Consider the following 16423-nt stretch of genomic DNA (forward strand, 5'->3'; position numbering starts at 1 on the left):
TTTACATTCCGTAAATATCCCCTTCTTCCCTCTTTTCCCTCCCGAGCCTTCATGGAAATGATGTGATGAATATTTATTACAGGCAAACGCGCCATGTGGGCGGGGCAAGGCACTCCCTCATGTGTGCACGCTTTAGAGTTGATTCTGATTTATAAATGGAAACAGCTTCATCCATCTATCCATGATGGCCTGATGGATCATGGATGATGTTGGGTCAGACTCCTCCTCCTCCTCCTCTGCTCTTCGTGGCCTGTGGTTCTAATTAAAGTCTTTTCAGCCTCAGAGCTGCACATTTTGTCGCCAGCTCTCCCCGAGGTGATGTTTCGTCATGCCACTATTCTGGTTCATCCCCCCACCATTTATCTTCTTCTGCTTTCTGTCTTCTTCATGGTCTTTCCTCCTCTGGGTATTCCTTCCTCTCATCACCTCTGTCTCTTTTATACCCCCATCACCACCATCATCATCCTCCCTGCCTCCTCCGTTGTGAAGGAGACGGGGAGTTTGGCGTCATGGTGATGCCAGCAGCGTGGGTAGCTTCAATTTTTCAAGACTTCTCTTTGAAATAGAAAATGAAGAGGAGGGAAGATGTGGAGCTTGGAGATGTGTTTTTGGTTTACATTGTCGGGGGGGGGGGTGGGGGTGTTGGAGGTGAAAACATGACGTTTCGTCTTCCAAAACACACTTAGCGGCTTATCCTTCCCTCCCGGATCTCCTCAGCTTCTGGAGGAATAATCCCTTCGCTGCTCTGGATCGAAGCGTCAGGAAACCCGTCTGGGCCCCGTCCCAAACTGATGTGGTCGCCCGTGACGACGCCATTAATGCTACCTCAGTCGGTGGGGGTGGCGGCTAAATGAGGTTACAGAGTTTCACAGGACTGCCTACGATCAGACCTCAGAGCAGGGGTGTCAAACATATGGCCCGGGGGCCAAAACCAGCCCACCAGAGGGTCCAATCTGGCCCACAGGATCAGGGTGGTAAATATACAGTATATAAAATACATACAGTACATATACATATAAATTATCCTGATTTTTCTTTGTGAGTAGGTCTGCAACTAATGACTATTCTGGTGGTCGATTACTCACCGACTTTTAAACAACCAATCAGATTCTGTATCTCATGATTATTAAATGGATCTTATTTCACTTCCAGCTTTGAAATCTTGGATGAGGTTGTTCTGTAAGTCCGACGTTCCTCCTCTTTAAATGTTCGTGCGTTGCAGACGTACTTTGTGGTACGAAAGGTCCACTTAACAAACCTCACATGTATTTAATTTGTTTAGTAAGTTTAACGTAAAGTTTTTTCAGACTTTTGACGTCCTCTGTCACCATTTTATTCCCTAGTCAGCCGCCATATTTTAACCCGCCATAACCCTAACCCCTGGTGGACTTTATTATATGTGTAACTCTCAGCAGAGATAAGAAAAGAAGACGATGTCTCACTCTGTAGGTTTTTTTTTCCCTGACAATAGTCGACGGGTTGTCAACTAATCGTTTCAGGCCTATTTGTGAGGTCAATTTTTTATCTTTAAATCTAAAACATTTCCAAATAAATAAACTATACATGAAGACATAAATACACAAGCAAATATAAAGACAAATAAAACTATTAATAAAAATATAATTCAGTGTGGAAATCTATTAACAAATACACATGAAAATAATCATTCTAAGTATCGTATTTTTTTTTTGTTAATTTATTTTAATAAATACATTTTTTTAGAAATGTAATTATTTCCTTTATGTTTTTATTTCCTATTTTTTATATATTAATTTAAAATAGATTATTTTTACATTATTTCATTCTGTTTTTTAGGAGTTAGAGGTAAAATAACTGGGGAAAATAAACAGTGTAACAATGAAATAATTAGGAAATAAATATGTACATATGGTGTGGTGGTTAGCACCGCAGCCTCACAGAGAGAAGGTCGCTGGTTCAAACCTCGGCTGGAGGGGGGTTTGAACCTGGGGGGCGTGGCCTTTCTGTGTGGTGTCTGCATGTTCTCCCCGTGTATGCGTGGCTTCTCTCCGGGTTCTCCGGCTTCCTCCCACCATCCAAAGACACGAGGTTAGGCTAATTGGTCTCTAAATTGACCCTAGGAGTGAGTGTGTGCGTGTGAATGGTTGTTTGCCGTTCTGTGTTGGCCCTGCGATGAACTGATGGCCTGTCCAGGTGTACCTGCCTCTCACCTGTTAAAATGCTGGGAGAGGCTCCAGCTTCCTCACAACCTGTAATGGACTAAACGGTCGATAATGAATGAATACATATTTTTCTACATTCATTTGTCAATACATGTATACATTTATTTATAGCTATACATAAATAGTCTGAACATGATGATTTGCTTGTCTTTATTTATTTATTTGTCTAAATACTTCCTAAATTTTTGGTTTTTATTTTTATTTTAGTGGCACTCCTGACTTTCCATAGCTGTGGAGTAAAAACAGGAGAGCTGGATGAACATGTTCGCTCCATCACACGATTTTCCGTTTAACTGGAGTGAAAACCGGGTGAAAAAAGACTAAAGCAGAGAAATAGGTCAGCATTGGGTCATCGGAGCACTTTAATAGAACCGTGGTGGAAAGTCTGTTAATCGTGTGGAGGTACCGCAGCGTGACCTCGGTTATAATCTGTTTTTGGTGCTTTCTGCTGCACTCAGAGGAATTTCACAGCCTAAAACACAACGTTGACGCGAGTCAGAATGTATAATTCTGAAGAAAGACGCCTACATCTCGCTGCAGATGTCTTCCTACTCACCAGGGCCAACAAACATCCCACTGAGTTCACCATCAGACGCCATGGCAACAGACGAGGGAGCATCAAAGAGCTCAGATGATGTAGAAACTGTTTAATCAGCTTCACATTCGAGGTGTGAGATCATGGAGTTAAACTTCTTTCAGTTTTCACTTTTTATTCATCAGAACACGATAAAAATAATCGGGTGATGAAAACCCGGTCCAACGTCGTCCCAGCACACCTTTACAGACGCAGAGTTCAGTCCAGGTCATTATAGTCCAGTTATAGTCCAATTTAACCAAATCCATCACGTGATCCACATTAGTCCAGTTTATAACTGTGCTCCTAAATTAATGATCTACCTGAGGAAACCTCCAGACTGGATCAGAACCAGAACCCAGAAGGAAACCCTCCATCAGAACCAGGACCAGGAAGGAAAACTTCCATCTGCCTGGTCCATAATAGTTTTATGGATTTAGATGTGTACCAGATGAAAACCACGTGTGCTTCATCTGTGGTTTGTTAGTGTGTTTGCAGTCTCTGTTACCATGGAGATGAACCAGCATCACCAACCCGTGACCTCAGTAACTATACATTTAGCCTCAGATTGAAGTTTCCATCTCAGTGAGAAGCAGATGCATCGGCCTGGAGTGAAGACCGACCCAGTTCTGATGAGCGCTGGACACGAACCAAATGTCCCACTTCCTCCTCAGTGTGTGTGTTAACTCTCTGTCAGAAAACAGCGTCGTCTCAGCTCAGATCATCCCTGAAATACACTTTATTCCCAAACTCCTTCACTGTAAAACAGCTGACAGCTCCAGTGTATGAACCTCTGACCCAGTTTGATACCTGGAAACCTTCCTCGAGTCTCTCGGCCGGACAGAAAACTCTGGCCTGGAGGATGGAAGCGGGTTTAACACCAGGTTGGTTTAATTTTAGGTCCATTTTCTTTGATGTTTCCAGGAACATCTCTGGATGTTTCTGCTCTCTGTCCAGATGATCCCACACTGCTTCAGTAATGTTGGTAGTTCGGGTCCGGGAGGTCCGGGTTCTGAGGAGGATCCGTCCTTTCGTCAGACCCGTTGAGGTCCGGGTTCTGGGGAGAATCCGTCCTTTCGTCAGGCCCGTTGAGGTCCGGGTTCTGGGGAGGATCCTTCCTTTCGTCAGACCCGTTGAGGTCCGAGTTCTGGGAGGATCCGTCCATTCTTCGGGCCCGTTGAGGTCTGAGTTCTGAGGAGGATCCTTCCTTTCGTCAGACCCGTTGAGGTCCGAGTTCTGGGAGGATCCGTCCTTTCGTCAGACCCGTTGAGGTCCGGGTTCTGGGGAGAATCCGTCCTTTCGTCAGGCCAGTTGAGGTCCGGGTTCTGGGGAGGATCCTTCCTTTCGTCAGACCCGTTGAGGTCCGAGTTCTGGGAGGATCCGTCCATTCTTCGGGCCCGTTGAGGTCTGAGTTCTGAGGAGGATCCTTCCTTTCGTCAGACCCGTTGAGGTCCGAGTTCTGGGAGGATCCGTCCTTTCGTCAGACCCGTTGAGGTCCGAGTTCTGGGAGGATCCGTCCTTTCATCAGACCCGTTGAGGTCAGGGTTCTGCGGAGGATCCGTCCTTTCGTCAGACCCGTTGAGGTCCGAGTTCTGGGAGGATCCGTCCTTTCGTCAGACCCGTTGAGGTCCGAGTTCTGGGAGGATCCGTCCTTTCGTCAGACCCGTTGAGGTCCGGGTTCTGGGGAGAATCCGTCCTTTCGTCAGACCCGTTGAGGTCCGGGTTCTGGGGAGGATCCGTCCTTTCGTCAGACCCGTTGAGGTCCGAGTTCTGGGAGGATCCGTCCTTTCGTCAGACCCGTTGAGGTCCGGGTTCTGGGGAGAATCCGTCCTTTCGTCAGACCCGTTGAGGTCCGAGTTCTGGGAGGATCCGTCCTTTCGTCAGACCCGTTGAGGTCCGAGTTCTGGGAGGATCCGTCCTTTCGTCAGGCCCGTTGAGGTCCGGGTTCTGGGGAAGATCCGTCCTTTCGTCAGGCCCGTTGAGGTCCGGGTTCTGGGGAGGATCCGTCCTTTCGTCAGACTCGTTGAGGTCCGGGTTCTGGGGATTCAGGACCACTGCTCCTCTGCTTTAGACAGTAAACATCAGAAAAACTTTAAAGTTCTGCTGAAGTTGCTTTCAGGGCACCTGAACACCTCGTTTCTCCTTCCACCTCAGAGAAGAAGTAGTTCCAGGTCTGTGACCGGGTCAGCTGACCTCTGTTCCCACGCTGCTGCTTCGTGTCCAGACGTTAAGACGGATCAGATGAGGCCTGCGGTCAAACTGCCTTGTTTCCCAGGAGGCTTTGGGGTCAGCGGCCTCTGAACCTGCTGACCGAGACGTCCTCAGAGATCAGGCTCAGGAAAAACCGGGACGTCTGATGGCTGCAGGTTGTTTCCTGCTGAGGGTCCACGGGGAGACCTAGCTCCAGATTACATCCAAAGTAAACCAGATTTGGAGCTGATGAAACTTTAATGATGTCTGTGATGAAGATGAGGAAGAGGAACTCGGAGGGTCAGCAGCTGTTTCTGTTTCACTGAGTTTGGTCCAGATGATGGTGGCCCCCGGGTCCCGGGCCCCCGACATGTGACCACCCTCCCAGTGTTTCCAGAACAGTCTCAGTGGGAGATTTTATATCCTGAACCAAAGAAAATTCCCTTTTACTCCGGAGTTTGAGTAAAAATCTCTCTTCAGCCACATTTCACTTCTTTTTATTGATGTTCGTCTGTCTCCATGTTTTGTACAATTAGCTGAATTCTGCTTTTTTTAAAAAAAAATTGCTTGATTAACTAATTTTGATTTAATTCCTGAGGACAGGTGAAAAAAATGAGTTTAGTTTGGTGTAATTCAGTTAGCTAATAAATAACTGGACAGTGGTATTTAAAGTTTTTTTTTAAAGCAAAATAAGTTTTTTTTTTGCTAAAAAAAAAAACGCCAGATAAGATCAAATTTTTTTTATTTGTTTATTTAATATCATGACAAAAAAATCATATATTCTGCCCAAGTAAAATATTTCAGCAGTGAAAATGAAACAACTTTTTTGTCTTTTGACTTTTAAATAAATTATTTAGTTTTCAGCAGAATTTTTTTCCAGACAGATTAAAGGAGGAAATATTTGACCTGTTTACGGGTCGGTTTAGGCTCCACGCCGCCTCTGGTTGCTCTGAACTCTGCCGAGCGGCGGCTGGACGCTGCTGTGTCAGCGGTTTGCTGCAGATGTGGTGTTTCTCTGCAGGCGCAGATCGCCTTCCTGCAGGGGGAGCGGCGGGGCCAGGAGAACCTGAAGAAGGACCTGGTCAGGCGGATCAAGATGCTGGAGTACGCCCTCAAACAGGAGAGGTGAGATTATTAAAGTTTTCATTCAATTCTTTATTTATACAGCACAGAAAATGATGATGAAATAAAGAGAAAGGATGTTGTGATGTTTAGGCTCCGCCCACCTGTGTGTGAGGAAAACGCAGATATGATAACTTGTTTTTTTTCATCCTCAGAGCCAAATACCACAAACTGAAATACGGGACAGAGCTGAACCAGGGAGACCTGAAACCTCCCAGCTACGACTCAGGTGAGAATAACTTCCTTTTCTTTTTCTGGTGAAAAGTTACAGTTGAGTCGTCGTCATGGTTCCACAGCTTCCACCAATAAGAAGCAGAGACTGTAACCGTGGTGACAGGAATGACGGAGAACCCATCCTGTCCTCTTATATTTTAGATTCATGGTGTTTTGTTGACTTTATATGATTTTATTGTTATTTATTAATCTGTTTTTGCTATTTTGGGCTGCATGCACAGGTCTGGGTGTAGGGACCGCGTGTGAGTAATGAGCTTCGTATTCAGTTGTTGGACTGCAGTGGAGCTCAGTTCTGACTTGTTACTGTACAGGAACCAGTTATTCAGCTGTAACTGATTCCGTAAGTTAACAGTTACTCTAAATTCTCCCGAGGAGTGAGTGGTTGTTTCTGTCTCTGTGGCGGCCCTGCGTTGGGCTGGTGACCTGTCCAGGTGTACCTGCCTCTCGCCTGTTAGTTGCTGGGATAGGCTCCAGCTTCCCCGCGACCCTTAAATGGAATAAACGGTACAGAAAATGAACTGATTCCAGCTCCAGAGTTTCTGATCATATACAAGTATGTGTTTAGTTAAATGTTAAACTTACCCCTTTAGACTGGTTTAAGTCTTACCGTTCGAGTGGCACTCAGCTCATCCAGCTAAGATCAATCATCTTCCAGCCCCCCCGGTTATCTCTGGCATGCCCCAGGGATCTGTCCTGGGGCCACTTCTTTAAATCATCCACCTGCTTCACCTTTCGTAATAATACCTGCCATAAATATAATGTTATGCAGATGACACCCAGCTCTATCTGTGCACCAGATCCCACCATCCTTCCTCTCTTTCTGTCCCACTGAACTGAAATCATGCTTCTCTTCATGCTTTCTTCAGCTTATCAGTGATAAAACAGATTTTTACTTGGGAGAAACTACATCCACATGATCCAGAACTGATTTTCGGTCACTCTTTCCCCTCCTCAGGTTAAGAGTCTGGGTCTCTTCACACCATCTTTCTCTTCTCATTAACAACATTACTCACCCTCCCTCACCCTCACTGACTCAGAATCCCTGCGTAAACTTCAATTTGTCCAGAATTCAGCTGCTCGTGGTATACCCAGACCCCCTCCATCCACCACCTCCACCCTCCTTTATGTCTGACCTGGTCCAGATCACCGCTCCATCTTCCTCTCTCCACCTTTCTGTCGTCCCCCCCCCCTCACCACCACGGGGTGCTCCCTGGCTCTGGATATTTGAATCATCACTTTCCTCCTCTTTTCTAATCCAGACTCAAAGCCTGTTCAAAATTGCCTACTTCATCAAAGTTCCTTCAGTCTGCAGCTCCATATTTATCTTTAATATTATTTCTCTTTGTCTTCTGCATCTGAATTTTATGCCTAATGCTGTGTTTTTCTGTACAGTGTGTGTTTAAAAGTGCTTTTAAATAAAATGTATTATTATTTTTATTATTAGTAGTTGTTTGACTCCAATTGTTGCATCTAAATTCATGATTGTGTATTAATGAATGGACGATGGACGGACCGCTGGATGCAGCGTCGCAGTAAGTCTTTGTCTTTGTGTCTCCGCCTCAGATGAAGGGAACGACGGCGACGCTCCGAGTCCTCCAAACAGCAGCCATCAGCTCAGCTGGAAACAAGGGCGTCAGCTTCTCAGACAGTAAGTTCACACACTCACACACACACTTCCACGCACACACACTCACATCCACACATACACGCTCACGTCCACACATACACACTCATGTCCACGCGTACACACTCACGTCCACACATATACACTCACGTCCACGCATACACACTCATGTCCACGCATACACACTCATGTCCACGCATACACACTCATGTCCACGCATACACACTCATGTCCACACATACACACTCACGTCCAGACATATACACTCATGTCCACACATACACACTCATCTCCACGGCATCATGGGACAGCAGTCGGTGTGTTTAAGTGTCTCAGAGATGAAAATCTTCCTAATGGAGATTAACTATTTCAATGGGAATCAAACACACACATCTTCTGGGAACTGTGTGTGTGTGTGTGTGTGTGTGTGTGTGTGTGTGTGTGTGTGTGTGTGTGTGTGTGTGTGTGTGCGTGCGTGCGTGTGTGTGTGTGGTTAGACAACAGTGAAAATCCTACGAGACGATTTTATTCCAGAAAAACAAACAAACAAATAAAAGACTAAAGCCAGAACCGGTGGCGAGTTCACTGTCATGTTGTCAAAAAATGATTCTTCGACACTAATCAGTTCTACAAAATGAGTATCTAATTAGATATTAATTAGCTTAGGTATCGATACTTAAAGGCCACTTTACTGAACTGGAGGAATGTTGTGTTTTTCTCCCAAACAGAAATTTCTGGACGGGACTTAAGGACTGGGCTAGATCCAGTCTCAGACCGGTCTATAGGTCCAGACTCAGACCAGACTTTAGGACCGGACTTTCACTGAACTTAAGGACCAGACCGTAAGCGCAGACACAATCCAGACTTCAGGACCGGCCTTAAGGACCAGGATTAGGACCAGGACCAGTTCTGACGAGCCTGATGGAGTCGCCTGTCTCTCTGTGATGCAGAGCAGCTTCTGATTGGACGAGAACAAACAGCTGTGACTGTTCATCTTATGAAGGGGGCGGGCTACTCATGAATAAAAAGAGTTAGCTTAGCAGCTCGTGTTGTCCCCCGGCTCTAAACGCGCCATTTTAAAGCATCCTCATCATGCAGCTGTAGTGTGCACGTGTACCGCTCCGATGCTGTGTTTGCCCTGTGTGTGTGTGTGTTGTATGTGTGTGTGTGTGTGCAGTGACAATGAATGGAGGATTGTTTGGAGGCCTGCTGCGATCGGAGAGGCTGGTACAGGAGGAGGAGGAAGCTGAGCTCTGAACAAACACTCTGAGTCGTTCAGAGCAAACCTCTGTCCTCTCGGATCAGAACCGCCCTGCTGTCTGCGGTACCGAGACCTTCACCAGGTCCTGTTGAGGAAGACGAGTTTGGCCGTTCCAGCTGTGAGCAGCTTCGTAAGCAAACTTCTGAGTTGGGTTGATGTTCGGTGGATGGATCCAGGTTCTGTTCTGTGGATCAGGTTCTGTTCTGTGGATTCTGGTTCTGATCTGTGGATCCAGGTTCTGTTCTGTGGATTCTGGTTCTGCTCAGCTTGAGGTCAGACTTGATGTTTTCATGTTGTTTCATTTCTTTATGAAAAGTGCTGACTCAGCATATAACCGAACCCACACACTAAAGGACACACTCTAGACTGTCTGATCATTACTGTGTTTTCTTTGAGACACGATTCCTGTTCACACTGATGTCTTAATGGAGATGATCACAGAATGTGTATAACTAAAAACAGCAGTGGGATGTTTAACGAGGTCTGCCCTGTCAGGGCTTCAGCCAATCAGCTTGCTGCTAGCTTTAATGCTAACATGCTAAATATTATGGATGCTATTGCTCCTGTTAAGGTGAAGATGGTCTCTGGAAGGAAAAAGTCTCCATGGAGAAATTCCACACTGGTGAAAAATGGAAGAAGAGAGTCGGAAAGCTGAGCGTAGATGGAGGAAAACAAATCTACAGGTTCATTATTACATAAAGAGAAACTTCACTCTTAAAATCTACAACTTAGGAAAGCAGGAAGTCCTATTTCTCTGACACTATTAGCAGAAACTGTCATGAAGCTCGGGTCTTATTCGCTGCTGTGGACAGGATAACAAACCCTCCTGTGTCAGTAGCACCTGAACTTTATTCCACCAAGGCTGCAATGAGTTCTCCAAATTCTTCACAGACAAGACCCAGAATATCAGACCAACAGTTGGTTCATCAGCAGCAGGTTCAGGAGACATACTGGTCCATGAAAACCAGTTTAACCACCATGACACAGTTTAATCCATTAATAGCAAAGATCTGGGGGACATCTTACATCAGCTGAACTCCTCCTCTTGCTGCTTGGACATCCTGCCCACAGGTTTCTTCAAAAAGGTCTCAAAGACTCTGGAGCCAGATCTGGTCCAGATTGTGAACTGGTCTTTAATTTTGGGCGTCTTCCCAGAACTTCTAAAAACAGCTGTAATCAAACCTCTGCTAAAAAGAGAAAATCTAGACACAAATGAGCAACTACAGACCGATCGCAGATCTTCTGTTTCTCAGTAAGATCATAAAAAGTTGTTTTTCATCAACTAAACGACTTTTTAACACAAAACAATGGCTACCATGTCTTCCAGTCAGGTTTTAGACAGCACCACAGCACCGAGATGCTCTGACCAAAGTCATTAATGACATATGTTTGTATACAGACAATGGAAAAATGTCAGTCTTAGTCTTACTGGACCTCAGTGCTGCATTTGATACAGTCGACCACAATATATTACTCCCGACTGGAGAACTGGGTGGCCTTGCTGGTGCTACACTGGTTTAAATCTTATTTAGAGAACAGGAAGTACTTTGTGTCAGTAGGTAATTTTACATCTGAACAGACAAGAATTACATGTGGAGTTCCCCAAGGTTCCATCCTGGGGCCTCTTCTGTTTAACATCTACATGCTCCCACTGGCACAGGTCATAAAGAACAACATTAGTTACCATAGCTACGCAGATGACACACAGGTATACATTACAATGTCACCAGGAGACCGAGGCCCCGTACAGGCTCTTGGTAAATGTATTGAGATTAATGACTGGATGTGTCTGAACTTTCTTCAGTTAAACAAAAACTAAAGTGAGGTGATGGTTTTTGGAGCCAAAGAGAAACGATTAAATGTCACCACATAGCTTCAGTCTATACACCTAAAAACCACCAATCAGGTCCGAAATCTGGGTCTAGTGATGGGCCTGGACCTAAAAACCACCAACCAGGCCAGAAATCTGGGTCTAGTGATGGGCCTGGACCTAAAAACCACCAATCAGGTCCGAAATCTGGGTCTAGTGATGGGCCTGGACCTAAAAACCACCAACCAGGCCAGAAATCTGGGTCTAGTGATGGGCACGGACCTAATACCCACCAACCAGACCAGAATCTGGGTCTGGTGATGGACTAGGACCTAAAACCCACCAACCAGACCAGAAATCTGGGTCTAGCGCTGGACTCGGACCTAAAAACCACAAACCAGGCCAAAATCTGGGTCTAGTGATGGGCCCGGACCTAAAAACCACCAACCAGACCAGAAATCTGGGTCTAGTGATGGACTCGGACCTAAAACCCACCAACCAGACCAGAAATCTGGGTCTAGTGATGGACTCGGACCTAAAAACCAGGTTTTTATCAGTTCCAGAGTCAGAACCAGACATGGAGAAGCTGCATTCAGCTTCTATGCTCCACATGTCTGGAACAAACTCCCAGAAAGCCTCAGATCAGCTGAAACACTCAGTTTATTTAGATCCAGGTTAAAGACCCACCTGTTCTCTGCTGCATGGACTAGTTTTTATTTAGAGTCCAGATCTGGATCTGGTTCTTTAAGCTGGAATCATGTTTTAATATTGTCTTTCCCCACACTGGAACTTTATTTCTTGCATTTCATTAATTTTATTTCTTTTAATCTTTGTTTTTAATGTACTTGTATTGTTTTCTGCTCCCTGCTGGAATGTTTCATGTAAAGCACTTTGAATTGTCTTGTACATGAAAGGTGCTATACAAATAAATTTGCCTTGCCTATATCTTTAGAAACGTTGAACGTGAACAACTTCTGCTCCTCGTCTTCTTCCAGATTCTGGTTCTGGCTGGTTTTTCAGTCTGAGCTGTAAATCTGTGGTGCTGGTAAAAGGATGTTGTACATCAAAGCTGCAGGACGAGGCTTCTTTCAGGGATCTGAATCCGCTTTCTTTATTTTAATTAAATAAATAAAGTCCTTTAGGTTTTAACCCTTAAAATTTCAGTCCTTTTAACTGTTACTGAGGCTAAATTCCCACCAGGATAGTCCTCTTCCAGACGTTGACCATGTTCACGCTGCCCTACTCAGACACATCGGATCTGGTGAATAACATGTTCCACTCTCCGCTAGAGGCGGCGCTGCACCAAGAATTATTGAAGGAGAAGAAAACCACGAAGAAGAAAACTTGCCCATCTGTTGGTTAACGCAGGACAACTTCTAGCAGCTAAACGTGGCTTTAACCTGAACGTTACCATGGTTACGCTGTTCTTAGTGTGTGTGAGCGTGACAATGTGTGTGTGCTTGTGTGTAAATAAAGATTTGTTGGTTTTTAACATGTAAAGACTTTGTGATGTGTCGTCTGTATGAAACATGCTTTATAAATAAAACTTGATTGAAAGAAAGGAAGGGCTTTTTTAGAAACACTGATCTTATTAATTAGGAGGTAACACACTGATCTGTTGATCTACTTTAAAGGTATGAATAAAGAAAACGTCTTATTTGATGGACTGATTATGACATCATTTCCTGTGTGCGGCCCAGGTACCTGCAGGAGGTCGGATACGCCGACACCATCCTGGATGTGAAGTCTCAGAGGGTGAGGGCGCTGCTCGGCCTGACCGGAGACTCTACAGAGAAACCCTCGGACAAGAAGAGCGAGCCCATGGTCAACGGCACCGAACCGTCCTCCATGAAGGACAGCGGCTTGGTCAGGTACGGCATCGGCCGGACCCGACAGAACCGGCACGAACCGCTTTCAGAGTACTAACGGTAAAAGTTCTGTTTCAGTAAACCCGACGTGTCTGACTCGGCCACGGTGTTGGAGGCCTTCAAGTTCATCGAGAGCGCAGCCGCTGAGTTCAGCGATGAAGACGAGGACGAGGACAGCGATGCTAAGGACAAAACCATCCTGGACCTGGCGGCTGTAAGACAAATCAGACATGTTTTCATGGTACAGAAATGAAAAACAGTGATCTGCCAGATACCTGAACTCGTCCTTCATGTGGGGCCTGCTACAGATGGTGAGGAAGAAGCAGTCCTCCACCCCGTCCTCCACCACGTCCGACCTCAGCGATGACCCCGACACAGAGGAGGCACTGAAGGGGTTCGACTTCCTGGCGAGTCCGGATGAGCTGGACGGGTCGCCCGAGTCGAGGAGCGGCGAGGACAGCGGAGAATGGGGTGAGATGGTGATGATGAACAAACGTTACAGCTGAACAACGAGTTCAGCGTCTTGGTTCCAACGCGGCAACGTTCACACGTCCGTCTTTATTCGCTTCTAAAGTTTAATAAAACCTTCTGATTCTCATCAGGTATGAAAATGAGGTAAACAAGTCAGTTCTCAGAGAAACTAAAAAACCCTTAAAAGCTCCATCTCAGACTCTCCAGGTTAAATTTTAAAGTTCAGGACAGTCCAGTTAGAAAAAGCCTGAACCAGTATGGCTGGTTGAGAAAGGTTGCTGGAGAAAAAAGAACAGCACGGCTTCGGTTGGCAAAGCTGCATCTGAACAAACCACCAGGCTTCTGGAACCAGACCAGAGTGGACATGTTTGGTCCTTAAACACCTCATAGCAGCTGTCAGCACGGTGGTGGAAGGATGATGATCTGGGCTTGTTCTGCTCCAAAGTGATGGTAATATACACAGAAACAGTATGCTCTAAATTTTTTATCATAACTCCAGTTTTACTGGTTTATCGACATAATTTAAAAACTGGTTTATAGTTTGAAGTGCGCTCTGTGGCTGCGTCTCGCTGCTATGCCGTTTTAAGCATAGATATCGATACAAAGACTAGATGTCTCATCCCAGCTGTTAGCCAATGGAGCCGAACGTCTGGCCAAATGAATGGTGCATGAACTTTATAAATAACCAAAACTTGCTCAGTTTTATAGCAATTTTCAAAAGGTTTGATTCCTTATAAACACCAGAGATGTAGCTATGACAACGCATACTTATAACTAAAGATTCTAGAGCAGATCTTTAACCGTGGATTTTCATATGATAATAAACTGAATATACACATGAACAAGGTATGTTAAATCTGTATTTGGCTACTGGAAGCCAGTGGAGAGCTATTAGCAGCGAAGTGACATGAGCTCTTTTGGGCTGGTTGAAGACCAGACGTGCTGCTGCGTTCTGGATCATCTGCAGAGGTTTAACTGAGCATGCAGGCAGGCCAGCCAGTAAGGAGTTGCAGTAGTCAATGCGTGAAATGACCAGAGCCTGGACCAGGAGCTGGGCCATGTGTTCAGTCAGGTAGGGTCTGATCCTCCTGATGTTGTAGAGCAAATCGGCAAGATCGAGCAACCGAGGCAACATGGTCCTTAAAGGTTAGCCGGTTGTCTACCATGACACCAAGAGTCCTGGTAGAAGACGTAGACACAAGCATGATGGAGTCAAGCTGCACGCTTATCTGTGGCGGTAAGGAAGGATTGGCTGGAAAGACAATAAGCTCAGTCTTGGACAGATTTAGCTGAAGGTGGTGATCCTTCATCCATGCAGAGATATCAGCAACGCATGCTGATATTCACATTGAGACGTTGTGTCATCAGGTGGGAAAGAAAGGAAAAGCTGAGTGTCATCTGCATAGCAGTGGTAGGAGAAACCATGAGAGCTAATGATGCACCGAGTGATGAGGTGTATAGTGAAAAGAGAAGAGGGCCAAGCACCGAGCCCTGAGGCACCCCTGTTGTCAGCCCATGTGATCTGGACACGCCCCCTCGCCAAGATACTTTGAAGGATCTTCCTGTGAGGTAGGACATAAACCACGAGAGGACAGATCCTGAGATACCAAGCTCCGAGAGTGTGGAGAACAGTATATGATGGTTGACCGTGTCAAAGGCAGCCGACAGGTCCAGCAGTATAAGGACTGAGGATTGACCAGTGGATCTGGCAACCCGTAGGGAATCAGTAACTGACAGGAGAGCAGTTTCAGTAGAGTGACCTTGCCTATAGCCAGACTGATATGGATCTAACAGGTTGTTGTGTTGGAGGAACTGTGAGACCTGACTGAAGACTGCACGCTCTAGTAGTTTAGACATGAATGGAAGCAGTGAGACCGGCCGGTAGTTTCCAGCCTGGGCTGGGTTGAGTGTGGGTTTCTTCAGCAGCGGGGAACCCGAGCTTGCTTGAAGGCAGAAGGAAAGACACCGGATTTAAGAGAGGAGGTGATGATATGGGTTACTGCAGGTTTGATTGTAGGTAAAATGCTCTGCAGGATGTCAGAGGGAACAGGGCCAAGAGGACAGGTCGTCGGTTTTGAGCTGACTAGAAGTTTAGAGACTTGGTCCTCATTTAGAGAGCAGAAGGAGCAGAGTGAGGCACCAGTAGCTGGTTTGGTAAGGCTGAGCTGGTCCGGCTCAGTGAATTGGTTACTGATGGTAGCAACCTTTTCAGTGAAGTAGGAAGCAAACATTTCTGCAGTCAACACAGTGGGAGGCTGAGCAGGTGGTGGAGATAGAAGAGAGTTAAACACCATGAGCAGTTCGTACACATGCAACGTATCTGTTCCATCGGTTCAGTTTTGGTCCTGCCATGTTTTCCTCTGGTTCTAACATGTTTTTGTGTGAAGGACTTAGGATGAGTAAACAGTGCAATACAAACCAAAATCTTCAGTGGAATACATTACACTGACCTGCAGTAGACGAATCAGGCATGTGCAGGAAGGAGCATTTCTACCCGAGTTTCAGAAAGTGTTTTCATGCATTGGAACAAGTGGCTTAACCCACCTGGTTCGAGCAGAAGTAAATATTGACCCAAATGAGTGTGAACTAATCAGAATCTTTCGATTAGAATGTTTTTATCATGCACTTTTAATCTGATTGTTTTTAATCCAAATAGTCCATGTAAACACAGCTACTGAGTGGACCATGAACTCCTCTGGACACTAAAGTCTGCTAGATTCAGATGTGAGTCCATCTGTCCGACTGCTAAATCTGAAACTGTCTCATGCAGCAGGACAAAGATCCCAAACACAGCAGCAGGTCTGCACCAGGGCCAGGTGTTGTAAGTCAGAAACTGTCTTTATGTAATGAAGCTTTCAGCTGGAGGTCTGCACGTCCACTCGCTTTACACCAAATCCTCCTTTTCTTCTGTTACCTAGCAACAGGTTCAGTCATCAGCAACAGAACGTTCTCCTACGCAGCGGTGAGTCAGCACTTCAAATAGTTGTAAAGGATTGCTGAGTCAGCACTTTGAGCTGTTCCTGTCAGAAGAGACAAATTTCACCTGTTTCTCTTCCCAGTGACCTGGA

The 16423-nt window shown here is 45.6% G+C and overlaps 1 protein-coding gene across 2 annotated transcripts in view; it reads left to right on the forward strand.

Moving 5' to 3' along the window:
* Positions 1-16423, forward strand: part of LOC121638484 (striatin-like) — a 57738-nt gene that overhangs the window by 13741 nt on the left and 27574 nt on the right. The window contains exons 2-7 of one of the 2 annotated variants that reach the window (XM_041983312.1): positions 5987-6090; positions 6243-6316; positions 7885-7969; positions 12717-12887; positions 12963-13098; positions 13193-13355. In XM_041983312.1, coding sequence (XP_041839246.1) covers positions 5987-6090; positions 6243-6316; positions 7885-7969; positions 12717-12887; positions 12963-13098; positions 13193-13355 — 733 coding nt within the window. Of the gene's footprint in view, positions 1-5986; positions 6091-6242; positions 6317-7884; positions 7970-9343; positions 9402-9441; positions 9479-12716; positions 12888-12962; positions 13099-13192; positions 13356-16423 lie in introns of those variants that run through there. The other variant, XM_041983313.1, reaches the window with a different exon arrangement.

Source organism: Melanotaenia boesemani, chromosome 4 (assembly GCF_017639745.1).
Source record: "Melanotaenia boesemani isolate fMelBoe1 chromosome 4, fMelBoe1.pri, whole genome shotgun sequence".
Lineage (NCBI taxonomy): Eukaryota > Metazoa > Chordata > Actinopteri > Atheriniformes > Melanotaeniidae > Melanotaenia > Melanotaenia boesemani.